General features: G+C 30.7%; 1 protein-coding gene across 2 annotated transcripts in view; it reads right to left on the reverse strand.

The window, feature by feature from the left end:
- Nucleotides 1-1,378: 1,378 nt before the first annotated feature.
- LOC103580506 (E3 ubiquitin-protein ligase RBBP6) overlaps nt 1,379-24,338 on the reverse strand; it is a 30,851-nt gene continuing 7,891 nt past the window's right edge. For both annotated transcript variants that reach the window (XM_008562268.3, XM_008562267.2), the window contains exons 11-15: nt 14,773-14,928; nt 14,406-14,687; nt 4,339-4,557; nt 3,997-4,254; nt 1,379-3,920 (exon numbers count right to left, since the gene is read on the reverse strand). In XM_008562268.3, the coding sequence (XP_008560490.1) occupies nt 1,550-3,920; nt 3,997-4,254; nt 4,339-4,557; nt 14,406-14,687; nt 14,773-14,928 (3,286 nt within the window). In that variant the 3' untranslated portion in view covers nt 1,379-1,549. The remainder of the gene's footprint in view (nt 3,921-3,996; nt 4,255-4,338; nt 4,558-14,405; nt 14,688-14,772; nt 14,929-24,338) is intronic.

Below are 24,338 nucleotides of genomic sequence, written 5' to 3' on the forward strand. Positions count from 1 at the left end.
GATCGTTCTCTGGTGGCACAAAATCTAGGTATTGAAGAAAACGAAAAAACGAAGAAACTGCCATTACTTTTTTGTTTAACTGAAACTTTTAAAAAACTTAAAAACACTAAATAAATAAAATAAAATAAAGCAATATTGTGCCTTATAAAGTAATTAGTCACTACGTGACTGTCCAGTTTCACTACCAAATTCATTGTATATCATTTAAATTTAATTGTTTATTGATTATTAATTTATTTTACCAATTTACTCTCAGATATTTTGTTTACTTTCATTATCATTTAAGTTTATAAGATAAATCTTGTCATTAATTGCAAACACTGATTTCGATTAAATTTTAAGAGTTTACCTAAGAGCTGTTGCCTATATATTAATAATTATTTATAAAACTTAAGACATTGAACTAACTGTTTTATAAAAGCATTTGACGTTTTGAAAAAGGACAAATTAATGTCAAGATCTTTTCACTGATACCAAATTTAATTTGTTTTATTTTTATTATCATAAAGAAATGGCATGAACTAAATTTTTCTTATTCTATCTTGATAACATAGATAGTCGATATATTCAGTGATATTCAGCTATAATTAGTGAGAGAATAGTTAAAATATTAATTTATTTGATGAAAATAAATACGGCCGTTTTTTCTCCCGCGGAATTCGAATGTATTTCGATTGATATGAATAAATTTATTTGAGTTTAAGCCATAAAAAGGCACAAATTCAAGTTAATAATTTTACAACAATATCAAATTTAATAACACTAACGAATTTTATCATATATATGAGTGGACAAAAATTATTATTGTTTTCTTAATAATAACCCAGGTAAGATATCAGTTTTTAGGCTACTTTTTAACTTGTCAATAAGGCATCAATATGTTGACAAAACGATCAGAAATTTATGTCACCGAAAAAATACCTACTCAAAAGACTTAACACAAGTGACGACAAAAAGTAAATTACAAATAGTGGTAAAATAAGTCATCTAAACGACTTTTCAATTGACATGAGACAGGAGAAACAACACAAGTCGTCTCTGTCTCCGGAACCAACATTTGCATGTCGTATTCATACCAAAAAAGATGACTGAAACAAAAAAAATTTGTCTTGCCCTTTTAAAAGAGATCATATAGTTGACTTTGTGCTACTTGGGAAAATAAATGAATAAATAAAATTGAATGTTATTTTTTTTTTATTATTATTATTTTATTTCATACGGACATGATGTTACGAAAGTACAATCTATTTTTTATTATAATCTATAAATTAAATGAAATTCGACTGACAAATAATAGTTATAAATATTTATTTATAATATATAATGTCATAAATTATAATAATATTATTAATAATAATAGTATAAGTTATACTGTAATATAATTTGTATTTTGCGTCTGTATTAATTATAAAATTTATTTATAATAACTACAGAGTGTAATATCTAACGTAATTGAATAATAATTATAATATAATTAATATAGAATACGTTAGAACATAATTTACAAGTGAGCATATTCTAATATTACAATAAAATAACTTTATAAAATCTATTTATGCTTAGATTTTTTCTTTTTTTTTAATTGCTTCTTTTTACTCTTAGATTTTTTAGATTTTTTTTTGTGTTTTTCTTCCTCTGAACTTGATGGTGTAGAATCTGAATCACTATCGTATTCCGAACTGCTGTCTCTTTTAGTTGATTTACGTTTCTTGTGTTTCTTATGTTTTTTCTTACGTTTTCTGTAGGATGAATCATCTGAGCTATCAGATTCTGTTGAAGAACTGGCTGATGAATTAGAATTATCATCAGAACTTGTTGATCTCACTCTACGTTTTATTATTTTACCACAAATTTCTTTATCTTGATCAAATTGTTGTTGCTCATCACTTTTTATTTTTTTAATATTCGTTTTATGATCTTCATTATCTGAATCAGAATCAGATGCTGAATAATCCGGTTCAAAACTGGCTTCATCTAGTATACTACGTTTACGATCAGAAATTGATTTTGGATTTTTGTGTTGTTGTTGTTGCTGCTGTTTTCTTGCTGGTGATTGTTCTTGATTTGATATATTTGTTAAATTAGATTTATCTTCTGAATCAATCGATTGTTTATCACGTTTAACACTCAATTCCTTATGCTTTTGTTTTCTATCATTAAGTTTATCTTTTTTGTGCTTCTTTTCTTTGCGTTTTTTATGTTCACGTGATTTGCTGCGACTTCTGTGATCTTTCTTACGTTTTTTGTCACCACGACTTTTTTTATCGTCTTTATCATCGCTGTCCTCTTGGTCACGTTTACGTTTTAAAAGATGATGAATTTTATCAGATTCACTTGTGGGCTTACTTGTAAGTGGAGGTGGGGTTTGAATTTGTCGTTCCCGTTCTTTATCATTTTTATCACTGCGGCCAGAACGAGAATCATTTTTATTTTGGCTACTATTCTTTCTATCACTTTCATCCTGCAAATCATATTTATCTCCAGCTCTAATATCTCCCTTTTCATGAACACGATCATTTTTATGATCGCGTTCGCGTTCACGTTCACGTTTATTATCATCAATAAAAACTTTACGATCATTATTAACACCACTTATTGTTACTTTTTTATCTTTATCATCATCTATTTTTTCACCTAAACGTTCTTTAGCTGATAATCGTGTAGGTGAATGTGTTGTTTCGGTTAATTTAAATTTAGTTCGATCTAATTTACCTTTTTTAGATGACTCTGTTATTTCAACATTACGTTCATTTTTACCAATATTAACAGTTACATTTAAACTTTTATTAATATCACGATTAATCTCTGGTTCAAATACTTTTGGTTCTGGATTTTGATATAAAATTTTACGATTTTCACTTATTTTTTTAATTTCAATAGGCCTGATGGCATTTATAGCTTTTTGGAATATTGCATTTTCAGCACGTTTTAATACATCACGAGTTACCTCTGTTGTTGATTTTGATTCACTTATTGGTTCATTTAATTGTGATGACGCACTACTAACGTCATCTAATTTTTCAGTACTTTCATCTCGTTCCCATTTAGATAATTCAGGCAAAGGTGCTAAAAATTCACTCCTTTTAATTGATAAATCCTTATTCAATGATGATGTTGATTTTTCAGGACTGGTTTCTTCTGGTTCAGTAGCAGATGTCGACTTTGATGAATTCATTTCATCTTCATTATCTTTAATATCATCTTCTTCGATATTAGGTAGTACTGAAAATTCATCAGTATCTGTAGTTTTTACTTCATTATTATCTAAATCACTATAATGATCATCGATTGATTTTTTAAACTCTGATTTCAATTCAGGAATAGGTTTGAAATTTGGATTCGGAGGATTTACACCTGACTCTGTATCATCCTGACGTAATAAATCTTGTTCTGTTTGCTCAGGGGGTTCTGGATTCATCATTAATGATTTATCTTCAAACTCAACTGTATTTAATGAAGTAGTTGATGAAACATCGGTATTTTTATGAGCTAAAGCTAATTGTTCAACTCTTAAATCAGTACCAATTTTATCAGTTTCATCAATTAATTTTGAGGCTTCACTTTTTTCAAATTCTTTTTGTGTCAATTTTTTTTCCTTCTTCTTCTTTTTCTTCTTTTCCTTTTCTTCACTATCTTTTTTCTTCTTTTTATCTTTTATTTTCTTCTCTCTCTTCTTTTCGTCAGCTTTATCACTGTAATCTTTGTCTTTCTTTCTTGAACGTTCTGGTGATAATTCTTTCATTTCATTCCATGGTTTTTGAGAGTAAGGACTAAAACTCTTTTGGAATTTCTTTCTATCTGTTACAGGTTTTTCATAACGCTCACGATTATTGTCTTTTTCTACTTGATAATCACGTTCTCTTCTTTCACGAGGACGATTTTTATCTTCAAATCTGTGTCGATCACGGTCATCTCTATACCTAAAATATTAATAATAACATTAATAAAATTTATTTATTTAATTGTAAAAATTAAATTTAAAAAATAAAATATTACCGTTCTTTTTCATAATCACGTTTTTCCATTTGACGTTCATCATCGCGGTGATCACGATTATATTTTTCATCACGATCTTTGTCTTTATCTCTTTTTTCTCTGTCATCAATTTCTCGAGGTCGTTCCTCACGTTGTCGATTTACAATTGGTCTATTCCGGTCTTCCTTTTCTTTGAGGCGATCTTGATCTGAACTGCGATCAAATACTCGCCGATCTCTTTCATCTTTTTCTCTCGGATGATCATCACGTTCTCTAATTCTGTAATAATATCATTCAAATAATTAAAAAAATTTATATTCATATTCTTAAAAAAGTATAAAATAAATATTTATAAATTAAAACCTTTCATCCTGCAATGGCATTCGATCACGACTGTCAGTCTCTGTATCCTTAATGTGTTCGCGATCTCGTTCTTTTGATAATCTAGCTCTATCTCTGTCGACACCAGGCGGTGGTAGATCATAATATCCTTCAGTTCCAGGGGGTGCGACATCGTCAATACGTTTATGATGTACTTTACGTCCAGGGCTATTCATTCGTTGATTAGGTGGCCCAGAATATCTGATAACAAAATAAAAAAAAAACAAAATTCTAAAATAAATTACTTTTAATTTTCTTAAACTTAATAATAATAATAATAATAATAGTTTTATAATTTCTTTCATTCTTCAATCATTGATTAAATTGCAAAACATTCGCAGCTCTCAAATTATAGAATATAATAAATTTATAAAAATGAAATAAATTTTTTAAGTTGAAAGTTTATCTTTATTCTAACTAATGTAACCATTTTTTTATTATAACTTTGTTTAAATTAATTATACATTTGTCCTGAAAAATAACTTTAGTATAATTTTAAAAAAGAAATAAATAAATAGAAAAGCTGAAAATAAAACTAGAAAAAATAATTAGTATTCATAAATCATAAGACTATTAATTAACGTTTATGCAATCACAGAATTATTTTCTTTCTATTAATTATAAAAATGTTGATCCTTTTTATTACAGAACTTACTTTGTGAATTTTTAGGGCGTGGAATTGTAAGGCGAGGAATTTGTGCACTTGGTTGGAAAAAATTATTAAACACGTTTATTTAAATAATTGAGCTAGAATTATAAACTTTATTACAAGAACAATTATAATGGAAAGTATATGCATAAATAAAAATTAAAATCAAATTTTACTTGACAAAATATTATACAAATTGTTTGGGTGAATAAATTTCGTAAATAGTTAATAAAAATATGTTTACATTTTTCATTATTTTATACTACGGCATTCTCACTTTTACATTTTTTTTTTACGCTCACACTCATACATTTATTCAGTTTTACTTTTAAAAATAATTTTATATCTTAATCTAAAATTATCTCGTGGTGTATAATTGATATTAAATATAATAAATAAAATTTTAAGTAAAAAAAAAGTATATAATAATTATTTAAAAATTTTTTTCATTACCCAAAAACCTTAAAAAATACATGCTACTTAAAAATATTAATTAAAACTTAATTGTCGATTTAATCTCCTTGTTAAATTTTTTTTCTCAATCACTGGTTTAACACAAACTGTTTCACTAATTATAATATTTATTTATTACTTCGCTATTAAAGTTAATTATTTATAATAATAGATGTTAATAAAAATAGTAATTTTTATGGGTGATTTCAATGTCATAATAGAAAGGAACCGAGAAGAAATAATGGTGGTTTAGACTGGGAATCGAAAAATAGTAATATTACAAAAAATTAATGAAAATTCTCTACGGAGTAAATTCATTTTTATAATAATTGAGAATAATACACAAGATTTTAATATAAAATTCGTGAAATTTTTCAAAGATAACAGCTAGAAATAAAATTGCAGTGAAGATTGACGTGAAATTCTAAGTGTTTTATTATTTAAATCGTAACATAAACCTTATGGGAATTTCTAACAGGAAAATAATTGTCATCATTTATAACATAATTTTGCATTAAAAATTAAAATATAAATATATATATTAAGTTAATTTTGTCGCGTGCGAAATGCCAAAAGGGCGTACTACAGCAGTTAAATAGGGTTTTGTGCCAAAAAGGCGTATAAAAAAATTTTTTTTGCCATTCAACTCTAAATCGTTTAAAACGTCAAAATCATTAAGAAAATTTTTTTTGAATTACTAACGCCAAAAAGACGTATCTCAAGATATACGCAGTTTTGGCTTTAAGGAAATTATGTCTTAAAGCCAAAAAAACGTGTAAAACAAAATTTTTATTTGACTGCTTAAAAGTAACTTAAGGGGTGATTGGGAGTGGTTGCAATTTTCGACTGACATACTTGCTCTTGTGCGAAACATTTCATAAATCTAGATCCAGCAGATTTTTTACTTTTCACTTTGTTTTTTTTTTTATTTTTCTTCCATGAAAAACGTTCTGTCTTCAAGTACATGAATTTTTAAAAATCACCTAACTTTTTTCTATACTCTTTCCAAAGCTATTTTCTGTGATCCAAATAAAGAAAAAATGAACTTCTTTAAATGCTTATAACATCAAAAAACTCAAAACGTTTGAATGATTTGAAAAATGATTACGATGCGATAAAATATATATTCGAACCTTTTGAAATTTCGCGCCTTAGTAACGAATAGTATTTCGTAGTTTTTTAAATTTCAATCAAAATTAGGATTCATTTAGTTAATCATTAAAATTAAACATTTATTTTGTTACAAAATCCGATTAAATGAACATTATGTTTTTTGGGCTTCGACATTTTCTTTTATTTTCCAGCTTAGAATATGTTTAACAGGCGATTAGAAAAAAAATTTTTTTTACGCTCTTTTGGCTTTAGATCATAAAATTTTCAAGTTCCTAAAGCCAAAGGGCGTATATTTCGAGACATACACCCTTTTGCCTTTGGAAAATTTTTTTTTTTCATTTTTAATTTTAGAATATGTTTACAAAGTGATAGACAAAAAAAAAATTATACGCCCTTTTGGCATTTCGCACGTGATGTATTCCATTCTAAAAACTTAAATAGGAAAAAAGGATTTCTCGGCGCAAAAAAATTTAACTTGCCCCAAGAAAACTTTTACTTGCTCTAAGAAAAAAAAAAACTTTTGTAATGCAAAATATTTCTAGCGTCGAGAAATACTTTTTTTCTATGTAATGTTAATTATTTATTAGGGATGTGCGAATAGTTCCAACTTAGAAATTATCCATATCAAATTGAATCTTACTATTCGATTCGAATCCGATTCGCATATCCCTATTATTTATATTAATTATGATAATGTCACTCATGTAACAAAATTATTAAAGGGCATTCTCGATGAAATTCGCTAAATAAATTTTAGCCTACAAAAGTTGAAAATTCTAATTACGTTGTAAGTAATTTTTTAAAAATCTATATCTCGGTTAAATTATTATTTTTTCAATTAATGCTTTAATTTTTTAGTAATTAATTGATAAAAGTTTGAATATGGATATGACAGTTGAAAGTCACTGAATGTTACAAAAAAGTGGGGAAGCGGACACTGTCTGAGAATGCCCTTAATTTACAATATAATTAATATAGAACAAGTAAGTTTATAATATAAATATTAATTTATTAAAAACATTTACATTGAGGGGAAGAAATAAACCTGATGAACATAGACAATATATATATTCCATTATATTCTTCGAAAATTATTAAAAATTTGTTGTTATTTAATTTTATATACTTGTTCTTGCATTATACATTTTATTTGCAGACTCCATTATATTTATTATTTTTTGTTGTTGTTGTTTTTTTTTATTTAAATTCGTTTAATAAATTAAATTAAATTTTGAAATTACGTAATGTAATTCATTATGTACATAAATATATAAGGGCAAGTTTTAAAATACGACTATTTTTTCAAACAATAAAGTAAATAATCTTTGGTTTGTTGTAAAAATATTTTTACTAAAAATAAGTTGTTAATATTTCATTGCTGTCATTCCTCATCAGTTTTTGATTTTACATAAAATTATTAAAGTAAAAAAAAAAAAATTCCTCGATATTTTATTACAACGTACCATAATATCAATATATAAAATTATATAAAATTTCGGAGATGAAATTTTTGTAAAGAATCAAACAGTTAATAAAAAAAAATTTAAGACAACTATCGAAATAATATTGGTAAAAATAATTAGTATATTAAACATCAAAGGAGGAAAGTAGGGCATTCCAACGCACGTGTATAATTGCCTACCCAAACCGAAGGCGACATTCCGCCCTACCTTCTTCCCTCCATGATGTGTATACTATTTTTCACCAGATTTGCACCTGAAAGATTTAATTTTTCCACCATACCCGCGCCGAAAGTTTAAATTCCTGCCCTGTTTAGAGGCAAGAAACTCGTCTTTTTTTTTTATGAAAAACAAATAATAAGAATCAGCACATGCTCCAATATTCTCACAACATAGACGCAAAAATTGTAATTTTCAGGTACGGATCTGGTGAAAAATACTATACACAGCACGAAGGAAAATAGGACGTCCCGATCCGCGGGTTTGCCTTCACCTCGGGTAGGCAATTTTACGAGGCTTGAAAAGCCCTAATTTCCTCCCCAGGAGTGTAATATACTATGTTTTCTTCAGTCCTGTGAAAAACAAAAAAAATATAGCAGTATCAGAATATTACCATTAACAGCTTATTAAATTCTATGAAAGAATGTATAATGGAACTATAATTCTGTTGATGACTTGTTGAAAAATTCTTCCTTATAAAAAGTTAAATTTTGTTGAAATTTCCACCATAGTAGGGTAGGAGATCCAATTGTGGCCACTGCTCCATTGTTCGACATTTAATATTTTATTTTAATTAATAAAAAAGTATAATAAAAAAACTTCCATTGCACTAGTGTGATGAAAGTATCTTTGAAAACATTTAAGATATTAATTATGTCATTGTGCATTTTACAAATTATTTCATTAAAATTTTTGAAGTTTCCAAAATTGGTCCTAAAATAGCCAAAAACGGTACCTCTACCCTACATCCTTAAAAACAATTATACAAAATTTAGCACTTGATAATTATGAAACTAATAAAATTTGCTATAAAAAACACATCTCCAATAAATTGTTATCAAGTTGCAAACAGTCAAAATTTAACTCTTGAGAGAGTTATCAATTTTATATCAACTGCACCTTAAATACTGATGGCCCATATATATACATACTAGGGTGCTTTTTATTTTTCGAACATTTTTTTTTTCTTAGCTTATATGAAAATTTTATCGTAGACGATAAAAAAAATCAATTTCCTAAAAATTTGAGCACTTAATTTTAATTTTAAGAGGTCGCGATCTATTTTTAAAGTTTTCATTTAAAAAAGCATGGAAACGATATCACATTTTTTAAAAAAAATTTCTACTCAGGCAGTTTTTGAGCAATTAGCTCGTTTTTGGGCTTGTTATGTAAGGCTTGAAGTCCTCTTTAAAATTCAAAAGTTATGAGACTTTAAACTTCAAAAATCTTTCACCAAAAAATCATAATTGTTGGCTATTATTATTCAAGCTATTGACTTTCTAGAAAAAATATTTATATAAATTTTGTAATCTGTTAAATACTCAAGAAATATTGAAAATCATTCAATAATTTCAACGGCGTTGTTTGTTTTTTTACTTTTCTTTTTTGACGGGTTTTAGAATTATTTAGTTTTAAATTAATTTTCGTCATAAATCAAACTTCCGTACTTATTCCTTCTCTTTTTACGTAGTTCTTTGATTTTACGTATCGATCAAAATGCCGATAGCTTCCACCGACCGAAAATCTCAGTCTTTACGACTAAAATTTAATTACTCATGAAAATGCATCTATGTCACTTAGAGCAATTTTAAAGAGGACTTCATGTCTTACAAAACGAGTCCAAAAACCATTCAACTGCTCAAAAACTGTCTGAGTAGGAATTAAAAAAAAAAAAAAAGTGATATCGTTCCTCTGCTTTCTAAATGGGAAAACTTCAAAAATAGATCGCGACCTCTTAAAATTAAAATTAAGTGTTCAAATTTTCAAGAAATCATTTTTTTTTTGCGTCTACAATCAAATATTCATATAGGCTCAGAAAAACAAATGTTCAAAAAATAAAAAACACCCTAATATATACATGTTTGTGTCAACTTTTAGATTAAAATGATAATTACTTTAAACTATGAAATCAATAAAAATTAAGTAATTAACGTAATTGTATACAAAAATATCATGATTAAAAATATTGATTTGGTCCCGAATTTACCTTAATTCGAATCAAGCGGTGCATTGAAACTGCGAAGACAATTGCCGTTTAAACATCTCGTTGAATTATGCTGAGGTTGCTATATCTATTAATTGTTTTAGCTAAAGTTAGCGTTTAAGACAATATACATCATATTTTTTTTTCTAAAATTAACTATATTAAACTATTAATCTCTCGAGCTATTTTTTTTTTTATTATACAAATAACGTAATCACAGTATATTAACTTATAAACTATAAAATACGCAATTATAATAAATTACAATAAAAATGGTTGAAAAAACATTTAACTAATTATTGTACAGCTAATTTAACATATAATTTTAAAAAATCATTGCTATTATGTAGTTCTTACAAATAATTTTAAACTGTATGTTCATATTTTATAACACTCATTATTTTTAAATTGTAAATTTACTTTAAATATAATTTTGGTTTTTATCACAGAATATAAATTGATTTTTCAAATAAATCTCATTACAGTAATTGAATTAAAAAAAAAAAAAAAAAAAATGAAAATAATGAAATTAATATATAAGAGATTAGAAAAAGATCGATAATCTTATTTTGAATTTTAAAAATGAATTTTTGATTGAGTTAGAAAATTTTGAAAAAAAAAAAAAAAAAAAAAAAAAAAAAAAAAAAAAAAAAAAATAATAATAATAATAATAATAATAATAATAACAACAGTGCAATAATAAATTATACTATACTTAAAATGATATTTAATTGCATAGTTATTATTAAAAATATATACTGAACTGATTTTATGAAATAAAATATGTAATAGACAAGTTTCATGAAACACGTAAACAATTTGTTAAGAGATATATGAATACTATGAGTTAAAAAAAATATCAAAAGTAAAAAATAAGCTTATTAATAATAATAATAATAATAAAAGTTATAATCTACTAATTAAAAATTTCATCTATGTGTTAGCGTGTAATGTAAAAAATACTCTACTTATCTACTCTAATTAAATTTTTAAATTTAATTTAATATTTTCCATTTTATCAGAAATGAAGAAAAAATTACGAAAAATTATTTAGACATTTTGAATTCCGTTTTAAACATGTGCGAATTATTATCACGTTTTCTTCTTGACAGTTATTTTATATTTTCATACTTGTAGCAATAATTTGAATGCATCTAAATTTAATGAAAAATTTATTGTACAATACTTTTATGAACAATAATTGACAGTCCGTCAAAATATCTAAATTAATATAATAAATACAGTAATACTGACAATTTTTCATATTTAAAAAAAACTTTATAACAAACAATTGGTAAATTAATCGGTTTCATCAGAAATACTCGATAATTTTTACATAAGCTTACGGTTTCAGTCTATTAACAAAATTATATTTATAAAATACTTGAACAAAATCACTCAGCAAAACGAATTTCACAATATGTATTATTCATTTTGTTAAAATAATGCATCAGTCACTGATAAATAAATGAATAATTTACTGTTTAATATCATATAAAAAATAATTTTTTAAAATTTAAAAAAAAAATAAATAAAATCACGTTTCAGTAACACAAACATATTATAAAATTTTTTACTCAAGAATTTAAAATTATAATGAAAATGGATCGACTGATAGGAAGTACTATAAATCGTACTATGTGATTTATTACAATAGAAAAACAATCATAGATGATTAATATATATGGATTGCACAATAACATATTGATAGAGAATTTTTTAATCAACTAAATAAACTGAATGAGTAAAAAAAAAAATCCTCAAATTTGAAGAAAAAAATATTAAAAGTATAAAAGTTATTTTTAAAATCTAATGCATCTTTTTTAAAATACATACGCATTGAGTATTTAATTGAAAACTTGAAAATTTCATAACATTTAAATATTTGTTACATAAAATTTTTTTACAACTATAGTAATGTCTTAATTTGCAATCTAAATAACCTCTGCCATAACGGTTTTTAAAAAAAATTCATCCTAAATCATTCGTTATATATGAAATTATTAATAGAAAATATAATAAAAATTCATCAAAATTCTATACAACAACAATTATAATTAATTCTATGTAATAAAGTAAATTGTTGGCCAATTTAAAAATGGAATATTCATTAAGAAGGTTAAAAAGAATGATAGCTGCTAAAATGTTTAAATTGATTGAATAAAAATGTTGTAATTAATTGGATTTTACTTGATATCAATAAATTTTTACTACTGTTTAATAAAAAATTTCCAAATTAATCATTTTAAAGACTTCTTTTGATGTAATAAATAACCATTTTGCATTGACCAATAGTTGACTTCTATAAAACTTAAATTTTAAATAATTTTTCACTTAAAATCATAATATTATGGAATGAATATTATTTCACTTATAAGCGATTGACTACAATTACTAAAATTTAATTATAGCCATACATTTTTTAAAAAAGTTATTTTAATAATAGGACAATGACATTATTCTTAAACAGAAAAAAATTATCACAACTTGATTGAGTAATAAAAAAAAAAAATAAGATAACAGTTTTTATTTTGAAACATCCTAAAATTATTGAAAAACAATTAGTTAAATACACTTTTGTATTTCCACACAGCCATAATTTGATAACTAAATATTAAACTCTTATATGAGCAACTTTGTTTGCTTTAAAAATTTAATACGAATACCTACATAGGTTTTTAAAAAAATGTTCACAGACTAGTTCAATACTGAACGAATAAATTCGTAAACAAGAGATAATAAATTACATAAAATGAAAAAACATTAACATAAATTATTATTCATCTATTATCACATTTATCAAACTTATATATGAAATTTTTTCATTTAAATAGTATCCTAATAAGCGTACACATAAATTTTGAATTTTCACATCTTATAAAGGCTACGATGTATTCCTAATTGAAATACTTATATATATAAATATAAGGTAAAAGACCCGAAACTTGATCAGTAGCATTTGTTGCTCACTTTAACTGATTAATGCGTTTTTATAAAAATAAATTTCAACTAAAAGAAATGATTATTGATAAATATTATATTATAATATGACCTATCAAAATATTTTACTATTTATTATAAACCTAAATTAACTGACTGTTCTCTAAATAAATAAACTTATGATAGTTGAATTAATGTCGTCTTTGAGCGAGTATAGGACCTCACTATCACAACTTTTAGTGAGCGACTATGGATACATTCGGAAATGCTCAAGCTCTAGCACTCGCTATGTGGCAACGCTTAGCTAAAGCTAGAGCTAGATCATTTCCGAATGGACCCTATGGGTCCACTCAACGGCGTTTATGTTAAAAATGAATATAATTAATGAAAAGTATTAATTATGTTTTGATTTGCTCAAAACTAACACTCTACGGGTAGCATCATGTCATAGTAATGTTTATCAGAAGTCTTTTCTAATAACGGGTTATAATTTGTGGAATTCGCTTTCTCCAAAAATAACATGAGCGGAAAACTTGAGTATTTTTAACAATTAATTTTATAAATAATTAATGAAATTTAAGTCAATATTATTATTATTTTTACAATTTGTCATATTTAATTAAGTATAAATAAATCAATAATTAATTATCAAGATTATCCTTTAAATTAAAATTTTATTTTAATGTTTTTAAAACCACAAAAAAAAAAAAAATTGATTTTTCTCTCAAATGAAAAGTGAACGGGTACTGGGTCTTTTACCTTATACGTAAAATTTATTTTTATAATTATCATAAAAATAATTATTTAATAAATAGTTTGTTTTATTAATAATTTGAGCTGACTTATTGATTGTTTCGTAATGGGAAATTGATTAAAAATCAAATAAAGTATAATTAATCAGTGAAATGTTTCCACTGTTATTGTCGATTGTTGCTTAATAGTATATATTTCATATGATACCATTATTATTATTATTATCAGTTAATAAAATAAAATATGATGAACTGATAAGTATAAAATATATTATAGTGCATGGTTTGTTAAAATAATTCAGTGGAATTGTATATAACTATTTTTGATAATATTCATATATATAATTTGGTCTATACTGATATTATTACGGATTATTAAAAAATAATCTAACGTTAAAACATGCAAGTAATATTTAAATGTATTGATCAGGATGTTCTTAATAAGTACACAAATGAAAATACTACTGTAGCGGAAATACCTGTTGTAAGAATCATAATAGTCTTTCCTGTCCTGCGGAGGCCCCCCAAAGGACCGTTGTGGTTGAGGTGGATGAGCACCAGCATTTAGATGTGGCATCAACGGTGGAATATTATGATGTGCTGTTTGATTTCGTGGTGGATAACGATAACCAGATCTCTCTCTGTTATTCGACCCATCACGTTCACGTTCTCTAAATCCAAACTCGTTTCCAGGTGGCTCATTGTAGTAACTATTATATTTTTCTCGTGATTCACGTGATTTAGCAGGTTCCCTTTGAAATCTAATAAAACAAAAATTAAATTTTTATTCATAAATCGTTATATAATAAGTTTGGTATATAATATCGATTAATTTAAAATAATTACCTTGGACGGGGGCGATCAGGTGATCTATATCTTGTAGGAGGAAAATCTTGATCTCGATCACGGTCTCTGTTGCGTTCTCTTCCTCTTTCTCGATCTCTCTCACGGTCTCGTGAAATAGAGCTACGTGGTGATTGACTGCGAGAATATGATCTTGATCTGAAATAAAATTATAAATATTTAGATGCCATAGTTTATTTAACTTGTCTTTTTTGTTTATTAATACTTCAATAACGTAATAATAAATTTATAAATATTACTTTGTATCATAATAAAATAAATTTACAAGGATAAATGAGTAAGAGTAATTATAAAATTGAACATTTAAATATTAAGTAAAATACTCATTACCCGCTCAGTTTTCTATTGGAGTGATTTTTAAAAGTAATTTTTTTTTTTAATTTATATCGGCCAAATTATTCTTTTTTCAATTAATGATTCAATTTTTTAAATAATTGATTAATAAAATTTCAATACCAATATGGCAATTGAAAATTATTAAATATTTTTTAAAATTGGGGATATTGTTTAAGAATGATCTTAAAATAAAAAATGGCTGGCTGAGCGGAATTTTCAAAACAGTGAGTTAATTCAAGTTTATAATAAATAAAAAATACATTGATACATCATATTTTAATATGAATTGAGATTTACGAATTTATCAATAATCATTTCTTTTAGTTGATTTTTTTTTTTTTTTAAATTATAAAAACGCATTAATCAGTTAAAGTAAGCGACTAATGCTACTGATCAAGTTTTGGGTCTTTGACTATAGTTGAAATTAATTGTATCAATATTTTTATTAAGAAAAGTTTATACATCAATCTATCATACTTCACGATAAGGTAAGGCTTTAATATATGCCTTACTATTAAGTTATAATGTGGAAAGTAGTTTGTTTTTTATATTTAAAATTTATAAAAATAAGTATTATTATGTTTCAAGTTAAACTACTTCACAAAGTTATGTTTAAGATTCAATAAAAAAATAAAATCAATAATTAAAATCGTTTTTCTATAAATCAAGATACTATTAGTTAATTAACGTAACTTAAATGTAATCAATTAGGTTTCACGCGAAATAAGTAATTTCCATTATAAATAAGAAAATAGGTACCGTATTAACCCTCGCAGATTTGAATCACGGTGGAAACACCGTAGGAGTGTGAACACAGTGGATCCACCGTGGTTACACGGTGGGTTTGTTCCATTTTACCACCGTGTATACACAGTGTATCCACTGTGACTACGCTGTGTATCCACCGTGATTCCACTCTGATTACGCGAAGTATCTACCGTAATTCCACGGTGACTTTGTGCGATTTCACCACCGTGGTTCTACGGTGTATCCGCTGCCTAATCACAGTGGTAAAATGGAACAAACCCCCGGTGTTTCCACCGTGATTCAAATCTGTGAGGGAACCTATCAAAAAATTCTAGTTAATCATTAACTTTTTCAAGATTTCACAGTAACTCTTTAGAATGACAATCCATTACAATGGTCACAGTCGAGAGTTCGGAGCCGTAAACAGTAAAACAATTGATTGCATAATTAATTATACACATATCTACACAACATAAAACAAACCACATATAAAACAATACAGTAACTAATCGAAAAGACAAGACAAATTAACACAACGTAAAGAGATCCTAAATAACTACTGGCAAGACGGAAGCCGACAAAATTTGGAGATTACATACGGAAGTAGACCCACAACTACACATTTTAAAGCACGTGTTCGCCAGGGCTGAAATCCAACAACTAGAAGAAAATCAGCAAACATCATCATTTAACCCAGCATTACCCTGTCCTTAACACATTTCTAAACTGTAAAGAGTAAGTCTGTTGATTAATTATACAATACTAACTTAATTTACGCTTATCATTTACATCTGCTTTCTAATCTAAAACTTTTCTTATAACATTCTTGCTTTTTATGACAAAATATATTAGTTACAACATATAGCAGCATTGCAAGTAGTTATAGTAATATTAAATTACCACTTGCTTAAACAAATAATAACATACTTTCATTTTCTTTGCTTTACAAACGTCTCAACTGTCTGGTTGTTAAATATACACAACCGTCATGAAGTTTATGGATTCCGAAATAACCGATATAGATACAAGCACAAAATGAAAGACGGATATATCTCCAAAAATAATTAGAGTTATGAAGAAAAAAAAAAAAAACAAGAGCCGTAGAAGACTCAAGAAATGCATTTCCAGCAGCGCAGAGGAGAATAATCGACAACAACAGATATGACAACAAGAATATTGGTTCATTTGTTGTCCAAGTGGCAGATGAGAGAGAGGAGCATAACTTGGGCAGTCTTCACATCATGACCATGGGTAAAAAACTCCAAGAGTTCTACAAAACCATGGAAAGTCTAGTTCCTATTAGTAAAGAAAAATACAAGGTCGTTTTCAACTCTTACCTCGAGGCCAATAGATTTATGAACCAAATCAAGATTGAAATATGTGAAAATTGGATTGCATACATTCCAATACATGGATACTTTCGTATTGCAGTAATCAGGGGCGATGACCCTACCCTTGATGAAGAGGAAAGTAAAAAAGTGATTAAATTCCAAAATCAACAGGATATTCTACTGGCAAAAGTTCAAAGAATGAAAAGACGAGTAAAGACCAATGTGAATGATTGCAGTTCTCAATCAATTACTCTTAAAAATACCACCACTGTCAAATTATATTTCAGAAAAATAGGACACTTCCGACAAAAGCCTCTATCTATTTTGTCACCATGCCGATAAAGGAATACTAGTCCACTTAATTTACTCTTAAGCGTTGTAGGGGGAAATTAATTACTGGATTTTCTTTTATTGATAATATGTAAAAAATTCCGTAGATCACGAAAATAATAATAAGAAAGCTCAATTCGGCCGCGTTTTTTAAATAAATAATAAAATAACAATAGGGAAGCCGAGACACCGTGTATTTTCATTAAAAAACTTCTATCTATTAATGTAAAACCCTATGATGATTGGTATTAAATTAAAGGGCGATAAATTCTGAATAAGAAATGTCAAAAACCAATCTCCTGCACTGTGGAAATTTTCCGTTAAAATTTACTATGGGCGCATATTAAGGCTGGACTTTAATGATACTGTCTAGGCTTTTACCATAAATATATCAAAATGTTACATTCTAACTATGAATATTTCTCGGAAGTTGTCGGTGATGATGAGGGTGACTCCCTTCAATCTTTCAGGAATAATGATGGCAACATCATTACCCAGGAAGATGAAGAAGTCTACCATCTCATGTCACCGTCAGGGCTTGAGACCAACCGAGCGCGTCCCCGGGTGGCGGATAGGGGAATGGTCCTTATGAGTACTCCTAGACGATATCATCTTTGATGATTTTTCGCGTGGAGGAATGTTTGGGTTAGTGAGCTCCATAGAGGGTTACTACCGGTCTAACAACTGGGATGTGACCTGAAAAAGACTCACCGCGGACCACTCAGGAGAAGCTACACTCCTTAAAATGAATGACGAGCGTGATGATTCAGGTGTTACGATTTTGAATTATGGATAAGTCATATAAGGAAATCTCGTTTACGGAGCAGGGGAGGGATACCCCAGCCACGGCAGCGTCAGGTGGCAAAGCAGCACCTGCGCGGTCGTCATCCAGCGACTGCTCGACGCCCCTTGGTGGACCACTTGGCCAAGGGAAAAACCGTCGACACGCCAAGTGAAGGCAAGACCAAAGATCCTGGCTTGCTCTTGACAGAGAGTCTCGCGACGAGAGATGCGGCGATCTCCAGGGAGGACTCTGGTCCGGAAGACATGGAAAGATGCGCAGAGGAAACTCGCGATAGTGGAGGCGGAGGAGCGTGGGCGCCTGACTAAGGAGCTGCAACGACAGGAGCAACTCCGGAAAGAGGCAGCTCAGAAGAAAACGCCGAGAAAGAAGAAGAGGGTACCCCTGAGGAAAGACGATGAGTCGTCTAGCCCACCTAAAGGGCCTGAAGAGCTGGTCGGTCGTTCTTACTCGGAAGTAACGGCCCTCGGAAATGAGGCCTCGACCGGGAAGCGCCCGTTATCGTCTCCTGAGGAGGCAGGACGGGAGAAGAAGAAGAGAACGGAGACGGTGGAGGGAGATCGGAAGACTATCAGTGCCCCTTTCACCGTTGTAGAGGGGAGGAAAAAAAAGAAAAAGCAGCCATGGACGGTGGATCGGCGGGATCAGGACCAACAGGACCAGCGACGCAACGGACCACAGCATCCAAGGAGGCCAAGCAGCGGAGGATACGACAACGGGCGGAGGCCGTTCTGATCACACCAGGTGAGTCAAGATCGTCTGGAGAAGTTTTGAGAGCACTGCGATTAAAGCTTTCCCCGGAGGATCTTGCTACTAGTGTTAGATCGATAAGGGCAGCTAGGCAAGGCGGTCTTCTTATTGAGTTCGAGGGATCTGTTAAAGATCGCTCTGCTCTCGATAAGAAGATTACCGAGGCGGCTGGTGGAGTCGTTGCTGTGCGCCATCTTGTCCCGACCACTACCGTGGTTATTGGCGGGCTGGACGCGGCAACGACGGTTGAGGAGGTGGTGAAGGCTTTGCGTCGGAGCACCAATGTAGGTGCGGACGAGCTCAAAGTTAATTTAACTAAACCCAGTAAATGGGGAGCTGTCCGTGCCTTCATTGAGGCAAGATGCGAGGTCGCCACTGCTTTAGAGACCTTGGGAAAGGTCAAAGTGGGCTGGTTGGTCTGCCGTATTCGCCGCTGAGAACGGCTTGATCGATGCTTCCGCTGTCACGATCTTGGTCATTCGACCAGATCGTGTAAGGCGAAGGAGGATCGGTCGAGTCTTTGCTGGCGTTGTGGCCAGGCGGACCATCAGGCCAAGACGTGTCCCAATCCACCTCGCTGCCACCTCTGTGTTGCGGTAGGGGACGGGCGATCTGTGGTCGGCCCCGGTCATCGGTCCCGTCCAGTATGCATTATGATGACATTCAATGTCAAGAATGCTTCTAATTCGGCACGATGGCCAGATATAATGAGGGCGCTTCGGAAATTAGGTCTGTCCGAGTATCTCATTCGGATCATAGATGATTACTTACGTAATCGTTTCTTGATCTATGAGACTACTTTTGGCGAAATGTTGAAGAAGCTGACTGGGGGAGTGGCTCAGGGTTCGGTCTTAGGACCAGAACTCTGGATCATCCTCTACGACGCTCTTCTACGTCTAGATCTACCGAGCGAGGTGATACTGGAGAGGTTTGCTGACGATGTGGCGGCGCTAATGCTTGCGCACTCTTACGAGAGAGCACAAAGATTAGCAAGCCTGGTCGCGACCAAAGTGGACACCTGGCTAAATGACCATGGCATGGCATTAGCTAAGGCGAAAACGGAGTTTATAGTGCTCACAGCCCAGAGGTGGTTTCCGAGTCCTTTCCGGGCTCTCGTCGTGGATCAACACGTCGAGAGTGGAAGTTCTTTAAAATACCTTGGGGTGACTATCGATACGAAACTTACGTTTCGCGATCACATTGTCGGTGCGGCTAAAAAAGCGACGACGTTGGTAGCAAGCCTTTCTCGGTTGATGCCTAACGTCGGAGGACCGAGAAGCAGCCGTAGACGAGTTCTCATGAGCGTCTCACACTCGATAATGCTCTACGGAGCAAAAATCTGGTGTGAGTCACTCAAAGTAGAAAGTTATCGTCGACAACTGGCATCCGTGCAACGAAGAGGCGCGCTGAGGGTAGCTTGCGCTTACTGTACGGTTTCGGAAGCAGCCGTTATGGTCATCGCGGGTGTGATTCCGATCGACCTTTTAGGTTTCGAGAGGAAGCGGATCTGGGATGCCCGTAGGGCTGGGGAAGAACCGTTGGAGAGTGTAAAGGCTCGAGAACGCGAGGAGACCCTGAAACTCTGGCAAGAGCGATGGGAATTTGCGGAAACGGGACTTTGGACATTCAGGCTCATTAAACGAGTCCGTGATTGGATAACAAGAAAAGGGGGGGAGGTAGATTACTATCTCACCCAGTTTCTGTCCGGTCATGGACAGTTTAATAAGTACTTGTGTTGCATGGGGATCCGAACTGATCCTTATTGCCAATACTGTCCGAACGTTGTCGATTCTGCCGAGCACATTTTCTTTTTCTGTTAGCGTTGGTCTGAAATACGGCTGCGTTTTCAGAACGAGAAAGAAGTGCCAAATGTCGCTGACCTGGTGATACCTTGGATGTTGGCGACGGCAGACAATTATAGGACGATGACGGTGTTCGTGAGAGAGGTCCTGAAGGAGAAGAAGAGAGAAGAAGTGACGGAGGGGTAGCTGCGAGAGCAGCGGGGGCGCCTAGTACTGTGAAGTAATGCTTACGCGGTTCCTCAGTACTAGGTGTAGGAGAGAAAGAGAGTGAGGTTTTTAGCCGGTAGGGCCCCCAAAGATACAGTCATTACTTATTGTCATGGTAGATAATACATCTTTGGGGGAGGAGTCCGGCACACGGAGGACAATACTCATACGGAGGGCAGTTTATGCTTCCCGAATGGGTATTGTCTTCTACGGTGTGTAACAGCATTTTTCCTTCACTCGTCTTTCTAGAGAAAAAAAAAAAAAAAAAAAAAAAAAAAAAAAAAAAAAAAACTATGAATATTTACTATAGGCCATAGTAAATTTACATAGGTCACAATTTCAGAAACAACTTACAAAAATTTTACTGTTAAAAAAAATAAAAATTATCAGTGTACAAAGTGATTTTTACTAAAGTTCCATAGTAAAATTTTGTATCCGTCAAAGTTCAATGTGGCGCTAAATTTTATTTCATTATGCTACCATAGTAAAATGAAATACACAGAATAATAAAATAACTGTATTTCAGTCGATATAGATGTTTTCTATTACAGTTTTTCATATTGTCGCGTGTATTCATTTCTTATTTGCAATGGTAGTTACTAAATTTAACAAGTCCCATAGTAAACGGATGCGCGTAAGTGGTGGCGCGCGCTATTTTTTTGTTTCATGAACCCAAAAGTCTTTTAGCCGTTTTATTAGTGCTCCAGACATTACCATCATCGACAGCCAGCTAAATACCAAGATAACATAAAATACGTACAAGGATAGCATGGGCAGTGACCACTTACCGATAATCATTACCGTGGAAGCTCCAAATTTTTACAAGGAGAAACAGCCACGAAAAGTCAACACAAGAGGAATAAATGATCAAAAATTTTTCAAATACATGTCATAAAGAATAGATAAAATCGAGTCTGTCGACACAGCAGGATACAAACAATTTATAAACATCGTTAAGAAAGCAGTGCAAGAATTAAAAAAAGAAGAAATGACTCCCAATGAGAAAGCACCACGTTACAACAACAACAACAACAACAACAACAACAACAACAACAAAAATTAATATTTTAAACAATGAATAAGAAATTCATATGAGGATAAATGAAGACGAATAAAGATGGGGTGAAAATGGGTGAACATGAATGAGAATAAAATCATGGATTTTCTATCCATTCCCATGTTTATTTCTCGATTTTTCAAGTCGGAAATCACTCATTTCAAATTTCAAATTCGACTCTGCCGTCCATCTTACGGCATTAAATAATATAATAATAATATAAGATAATAATAATAATAATAATATTAATAATAGTAACAACGATAATAACGATAACAATGAACAACAGCAAACAACTCATAGGAAAGCCCCTTCACCAGCTAAGTGGTGGACGAGGAGTGTAAAGAAAAGGTTGAGAAATGGAAATCAATAAAATGTGGAGTTGTATCAAGAGCTTCAAAAGAAGACTGAGTGTTAGACCGAGTACGGACACATTCTCGCCAAATGATCCAAAGATCAATATAGCAATCAACAAGCTAATTAACCAGAGGCTATCAAGTCGTCGTCAGAGGGAGGACAATCAACAAGAATTATTCCCAGAAAGGCATCAAGCTAATCAGGGCACACTATCGAACTCCATTACCTTCGATGAGACAGGAGCTGCTGTGATACTAACAAAAAAAGAAAGAAGAAATCCCTAAGCACTTTCGACATCACATTTGAGCTCATAGGTAAATTACCCATCTCTGCACTAGAATTGATCACGAAGTTCTTCAATCACTTTCTAAGACAAGTCATCATCCCAGATAGCTGGAAAGAGTATAAAGTCTGCCTTATTCCGAAATCATCCAAAGGATACAGGCTGGTCTCCAACTGCCTGATGAAGATCTACGAGAGAATTCTAAATAACAGGTTAACGTGGTGGATAGAGCACTACAAGCTCTTACCTAATGAGTTCAACAGTTTCAAACAAGGCAGATCATGTATAGACAACATCACACAACTGATCTTAGAAGCCAACCTGGCCATGATTGAAGGGAGACACATGGGGGCCTTGTTCCTCGACATCTCTGAAGCCTCTGATAATGTATATATACTAATTCTAATTGATGAGCTGCGAGAAATGAATACACCTGCGGTATTTATCCGCGCGATTGAAATACTCTTAGTGGAGATAATATTGCATTTTGAGGTTAATAGGGAAAACACTTCTCTTCAACATTTACATGAGATCAATCAGAAGACATATCCACAAATGGGTAAGCATCCTGTCGTTTGTATACGACTTCGTAATCTACCTCCTACTACAAGACCTAAAACTTATCATAAAAATTCTGCAGGAATCACTAGGAAAACAATTCTTGGCTAAAAGATAGGGGCTTAGAAGTTTCCATGGAAAAGACGATACTGATGATTTTCACAAATAAAAAGAATAGAAAACCAGCTAGTTTAGTACTCGATGATAAAATAATCAATGAGTCCATAGAAAGAAAATTCTTGGATGTCATAATCAATAACAGATTAAACTGGACCAACCACATCAACATCATCAAGGATAAGGCTAGGAAGTATGGAGACATCCTAAAGCCATAACAGGATGGAAGTGGGGAACCCATCTCTCTACAGTCCTGCAAATATACAAAGCCCTTGTCAGAGCAACTACGGATTGAGGTCCCATCCTCATGGTGGCCACAGATTTTTGAGATGGAAATTCCCTGACTTTTCCAGGTATTCCAGTCAAATTATTTAAAAATTCCCTGACTGTATGTAGTAATATAAAATCATTGGAAATATTTATTTAATTTAAAATAAAATGGTATAAATCAGTTTAATCAATAATCATTCATTGTCATTAAATGAAACTTTATTTCATTATTTGTCCATGTTCATGGTTTTTTTTTTTGTTATTTATTAAATAAATAATTTTTTATTTTTTATTTTAAATCCGTGTTTTTATATAACTTATTCTATAATAAAATAGAAATAATTTTTTCATTTTCACTAGAATAAATTTCAGAAATAAGGACATTTTATAGAATATTAATAAAATATTAATGAAGTACACCAATAATGAATATAGTGAAACTTATTAGTTCTATACTTATGCATACATTTAATGTTTTTGGTTGTTTAACTTGTCAATATGGATGTTAATAGGTTGAAGATCCTGACGATTGGTTTCTACTAAGACTTTTTTTTTCTAACAGCCTTTTTAATTCTAACTGCTTCGTTTTTTCGCTATTAGA

The sequence above is a fragment of the Microplitis demolitor genome, chromosome 7 (genome assembly GCF_026212275.2).
Source record: "Microplitis demolitor isolate Queensland-Clemson2020A chromosome 7, iyMicDemo2.1a, whole genome shotgun sequence".
In the NCBI taxonomy this organism is placed as follows: Eukaryota; Metazoa; Arthropoda; class Insecta; order Hymenoptera; family Braconidae; genus Microplitis; species Microplitis demolitor.